This window comes from Medicago truncatula, chromosome 8 (genome assembly GCF_003473485.1).
Source record: "Medicago truncatula cultivar Jemalong A17 chromosome 8, MtrunA17r5.0-ANR, whole genome shotgun sequence".
NCBI lineage: Eukaryota > Viridiplantae > Streptophyta > Magnoliopsida > Fabales > Fabaceae > Medicago > Medicago truncatula.
This window is the reverse complement of record NC_053049.1, coordinates 1,948,576-1,954,095: the sequence shown is the minus strand read 5'-3', so window position 1 is coordinate 1,954,095 and position 5,520 is coordinate 1,948,576. Positions and strand designations below refer to the sequence as shown.

Here is a 5,520-nt window from a genome sequence, read left to right as displayed (position 1 = left end):
ACGGCTACATGGGGACCACACTATTGTACTGTAAACCCATCACCACACCCATTCATCAATCCCTTTTTTGAGGAAAGCTATTGTCTTTGTTGGAAAACACCATAACCCTTTTCTGCATTCACTTTCCCTCACATTCCTACCAAACCAAACCTCCTTGTTAACATGATGAAGAACAACCTCAGTTGCGGTTTGTTGTACTTTCTCTTTTGTCTCCTGTTGCCACCTCTTGTTTTCTCTCACACACATGGTAAACTTGCTTCTTTTTTTTTTTTTTTTCATTATGTATATATAGTATTTTTTTTGAGATTTTTCTGAGTTCTGAAAGTATATAGTTAAGACTCTTGAAAAGGGTTTGAAAGTTTGCATCTTTTTCTGGATCTTTGAACTTTCAGAGTGTTGCTTTACATTGTTTTTTTTACATGCTCATTACTCAAGTAACAGTTTTCTTTGTACTATTTGGTGGTATGGAAAAAAAGAGAGCTTAAAGAGTGAAAATTAGATATTAATAGGTTGTATTTGGAAGAAATTGGAAGTTTTATGTTTAAGCTAGTGAGCTCAGAGCATTACTCTACATTGGCCTGTTTCTTTTATGTATAGGAAACATAAACTATTACCAAAGTCTTAAACTTTGTTTAGGAAACATAAACTATTTAGGGTATGTTTGGATTGACTTGTTTATGCTTATCTACTAGCGTAAATACTCGTGACTGTTTGGGAGAGCTTATGAAAATAATTTATGATGTGCAGATAAGTTGTTTTTTAGCTTATTTCTATAAACGCTTCAGGATAGCTAATGAAAACAACTTATAGCTTAAAAGAAAACCATTTGACTTTATTTTATCTTTTATTATTGAAATGAGTCAAATGACTTATTCATAAGCACTTATGCGATAAGCGCTTAATTAAGTTGTTTGTCCAAGCAGGACCTTACTCTTTTTTGATTGCTTGATCAAGGACTAGATCATATATTTTGAGACACAAAAGGGGCAACACTTTTCATGTACAATTTTGTTCTTACTTCTTAAGATACTTGTAGCTTACGATGAATATCATATGATAAAAATAGTTCTTTCACTTCCAACATCATTTATAATTTTTGGTTCAAAATGTGCTTAACCCTGTGTGTGTAGTTTGAGGGAATATGGCAGGCTTTGAACTCTGAAAACTCGATTTGGTCTTCAGCCCTGTCTTTGTAATAATTATTGAATTTCAAAAAATTATACCTGATTGAACTTCTTGAGTAACTATCCTTCATCTTCTGGCATTTCAGCATAATTGAACCTCTTTGCTGGCCAAGTATGTTGGTTAAGTTCAACATTGGTTTCCTTAACAAGCTGCATTTATTACGATTTGCCATTTTATGACCAAATTGCCATGGATTGAAGTGTATACATACATTTAGAGTCTATTAATCCAACACAACAAAATTCTTTTTAATGATATTAAAATCAGTAAGTAGAGTAGGTCATCAGTGAAACCTAAACCATAACTGCAATATGACATACTAGTTGACTACAACCTATCATCTATGTACATGGTAATTATAAACATCATCTATTTTCTTGGTACCTTCTCTATTTTGATGTCTCTAGTAATAACTAATAGCATTATATTGCCAATATGTGCTACTTTTTGTATTTACAAAAGTTATATCCCTTAGAAGATGAAGGACATAGTAATTTAATCTGGTTGGTGATTTACTATGAAGTGACGTCTTTCTTTCATTTGTTCTAGAGAAGACTTTCTTTTGTTTCTGAAAAAGACCACCAAGTAAATTTTGTTTATTAGTATTTCATTGTCTGTCTTGATAGGAATCAGTCACACAACAAGATATTTGTGTTTTTAGTCTTTATATGGATTTTATTACTTAATTTCCAACTGATTATCTGATTGATTATCTTTATGAATTCACATTTAGACAGATGATTTGGTTCTTAGCATTTAATTTTTTGTGCAATACAACTGGTGGAAAATATGAGTAGAGTGCAAGCAGTCGTGATGGTTAATGTCATCAGAAGGCAGGCTTTGTCATTGTTTATGTGTTTAGAAGAAAGTAAAGATTGAAAATATGATTTTTCGAATAGAGAATGATACTGCAAAGCTTTTTGTTGATCTACAGAACACCCAAAAAAAATATTGAATTTAAAATTTCTAATGACTATGGTTCTAAGACTGTTTGGATTGATTTATTTGATCTTATCCAATGGCATAAACACTTGTGAGATTGTTTGAGAGAGCTCACAAAAACAACTTATGATATATCCATAAGTTGTTTTCAACTTATTTCTATATGCTCTTCACAGGATAGCTTATGAAAACAACTTGTAGCTTATATTAAAACAATTTGAGTTTGTATTTCGTTATAGAAATAACTTATACACAAGCACTTATGCAGTTATGCTAATGCTTTGCGTTTTCAAGGAACACATCAGTCTATATTTTCCAATTTTACAATTGAAAAATAATCTTTCGTGTTCAAATTTTACTGACGTGAGAAGTGAATAATCAATATGAAGTTCAAGGAAACTGAACAAGAGTAGTATAAACTATAAACATAATCTTCATTTATGTGTATATGCATATTTACTATAATATATCTCTGATATCAGCTGGTTGTGTGTTCTGTGTCTTACAGGAAACCCTGCAACCGAAATTGTCGACATTTTGAACAAGAATAGAACAGATCAAAAGCTCCATAACCTGAATGACAGTCCTGGTTTAGGGTGCATGGCCTTACAATATGTTGAACTATGCAAAGGAAACTGCACTGATAACAATGTTGTCAACTGCAAACCTCCCGAAGATGATTTCGTTGAAGTTTTCGCTCCTAATTGCGGTATAGAGTTACCGACTTTCGGTACCATAACTGGACACATTGTTGGCTGTCAAAGAAAGTACCTTGAACCATCATTAGCATTTTCTCAAATTCTTATTAAAGATAAGAAATCTTTGTCGCTTTTGAGAAACAAATCACATACTGAGGTTGGAGTAGGCCTTGTTGGACTTCATAAAAAGGGACCTTTCTTTTGGTGTGTTTTGTTTACTGATGGAAAGGCAAACTCTACATTTGTGCTTGAAAATCGCGGTGCCGGGATAAAGCAGAAAAAAGGGTGTTATAGTGGGAGCAATACTCCATGCAGTCGAGGGCAAAAACATGGTGTTTCATCTTCTAACTTCTTTTTCATGTGCTATGTTTTCATTCTGTTATTTAAACTTTTGTGATCAATTTAAACTACTAATTCAAAATCTTCACGTGACAATTCTTAAGATGTTTTTCTGTTCATATTTTGTGTTATTTGTTTATTATTTATTTACACTTACTGCTATTCTGCTACTAGGATTTGATTTCTTTTCATTCATGCGAGTTTCTTACAAAAGCTTGCAAAGGCGAAGATAACATGCATTAAAAATTTGACTAGGAAGGTTCATTTTTATCTTGAGTGTCAACATATTTATGTATTAAATTGTAAATGATACATGTACATTTGCACGAGTTGCACAATATTGTTGGTTATTATTGATTCGCTCTGAAAAAATGTGAATTTTGAGTCATTCAAAAGTACGCTCCGAACAAAATATATTGTCTGGAACTACACTTTCTGAAACATGTTTGAAATTTTAGAAATCTCAAGGGAAGAAAGTTCCACCCCCTTTGAAATAGGTCATTTGGGAAGGCTTAGGCCTAAGTTGGATTGTTCTGCTTGGGCAACAGGTTATGTGCAGGTGGATTAGCCTGAACTATACAGAACAGTAACCATTTTGTAGTTTCAACTAAATCTTTAGATTGACCTTCACTATTTTGCATAAACATTCTAGCACCCACGACAATATATGTAGCCGAGTTTTTGTAACCGTGCACGACTGTGCTTCTTCCGCACAGCAAAACTGCATTCTTGCTAATTGCAGAGTTGTGCTTCCTCTTCTGCATGGTTGTGCACCTCTATTAGTGGCTCTAAATGATGGTTTTTAAACTCCTTTATACTATATTGTATTCTTTATTTCTTTTTAGTGTATTGCTATAAACAACATTTCTCATTCTTTTTATCGAATCCAATTTGCATAAACATGGGAGAGTTGGTAACTACCAAGCATTGTTACCACAAAGTGAGAAGTAGTATCCTACCCAAAAATATCCAATCACATGTTCACACACTAATATATACCGCATATGGTGATTGAGAGGATCCAATTTCGGACACCCATAGGGTATGAGTTTCCACTCGATGGGGTGTTACTATCATGCCAACCTTACCTCGTTGTTATTACTCTTGAGAATGTAACTCTTCATATGTATACCAAAGTACCTTGAAATGACTTGATATTAGCTTGTAATATTTGAGTTGATTGTTTATAAATCCCAATTTAGCAACTTCTTAAAGATGATTTCGGGTATGATTTTGTGGTAATAATGCTTGGTAGTTATCCAACTCTCCCACATTTGATATAACTATCATTGAGTTTGTATACAGGACAATGACAATCAAATAAAAAATAATACAATGAATAAAAATGAATATAAAGGGTGTAAAATCTTGTGGGAAAAAAATAAAGGTAGGAAAATGAACTCAATTACATTCTTCATGCCTTCTTGGCCGGAGTTCAATGCCGGCAATCAACCTTTACGTTGCAGCAGAATGTTGATGTACCTCCCAAAATTCTGGTTGATTTTTTCTGAAACTGTTTTGATTAGTTCTTGCTCATAGTAGTTATTGAAGATGACAACAAATGTGAAAATAAGGAGCCATAAGACCAGAGTTATCAGAGCAATGTTCCGTGAAATCAGTGTCAAGGCTAAAAAGGACACAGCATACCCCAACATGAGTAAGAGTGAGATTGGAAAAATACTAACAAAATCACTAGAGATAGGTTGTTGTAAGAGAGTTTGGAGCACCCAAACTAAGAAGAATGCCATAATCATGTAGACACTTGCAGAATATATGATATAGTGTTGTGCAAATAGCTGTTCCCCAGAATGTGTGCACTTCACTGCTACCATTGTGGCTAAAGTGGTGATCATTTTATAAAATATTTCGGCCAAATCTTTAAACACTTCTTTATTACTGCTGTTTCACACGTATTAATCACCAAAACAAGGTTGAAAACATAAGTTAGCTGCTTCAAGGGAGGAAAATCTAAAAAAATATACTCCATCTAATCACTAATAAACAAAAAAATAGTTTTAGATTCATTGAATAAATAATGCATTTAATCTATATTTACTTTAATTAAAGAACTAAAAAATATACTTTATCTAATTACTTATAAACAAAAGATCAGTTTTAAATTCAATAAACCTATAAAATATTATTATTTGTTTATAATAATGACCGAATAAAAAATGCAATAAAAGCTAAACAAGGTGTACCACTACCTTGAAGCCGCACTGCTTGAACCTTGGAGCGAATCCATGTGAGTAATTTGATTTCTTCTGCTGTTTTTACTTTAGCTAACAGCCTGTATTTATAAACCAGCTATCTTAATGAATTAGTAATCAATTTAAAATGACTTATTTTAAATAGT

The 5,520-nt window shown here is 32.7% G+C and overlaps 1 protein-coding gene across 1 annotated transcript; it reads left to right on the top strand.

Moving 5' to 3' along the window:
* LOC11418888 (uncharacterized) lies at positions 1 to 3,355 on the top strand. The gene is made up of 2 exons (XM_003626755.4): positions 1 to 247; positions 2,636 to 3,355. Exons 1-2 carry the CDS (start codon positions 163 to 165, stop codon positions 3,220 to 3,222), a joined length of 672 nt encoding a protein of 223 aa, XP_003626803.1. The 5' UTR covers positions 1 to 162; the 3' UTR covers positions 3,223 to 3,355.
* The last annotated feature ends 2,165 nt before the right edge of the window (positions 3,356 to 5,520 follow it).

What these genes read in the sequence shown, in the direction of transcription:
- LOC11418888 (XM_003626755.4), top strand. Translation starts at nt 163, where the DNA reads ATGATGAAGAACAACCTCAGTTGCGGTTTGTTGTACTTTCTCTTTTGT. An exon ending in TGTTTTCTCTCACACACATG is followed by an intron (nt 248 to 2,635) that starts GTAAACTTGCTT and finishes TGTGTCTTACAG; the next exon opens with GAAACCCTGCAACCGAAATT.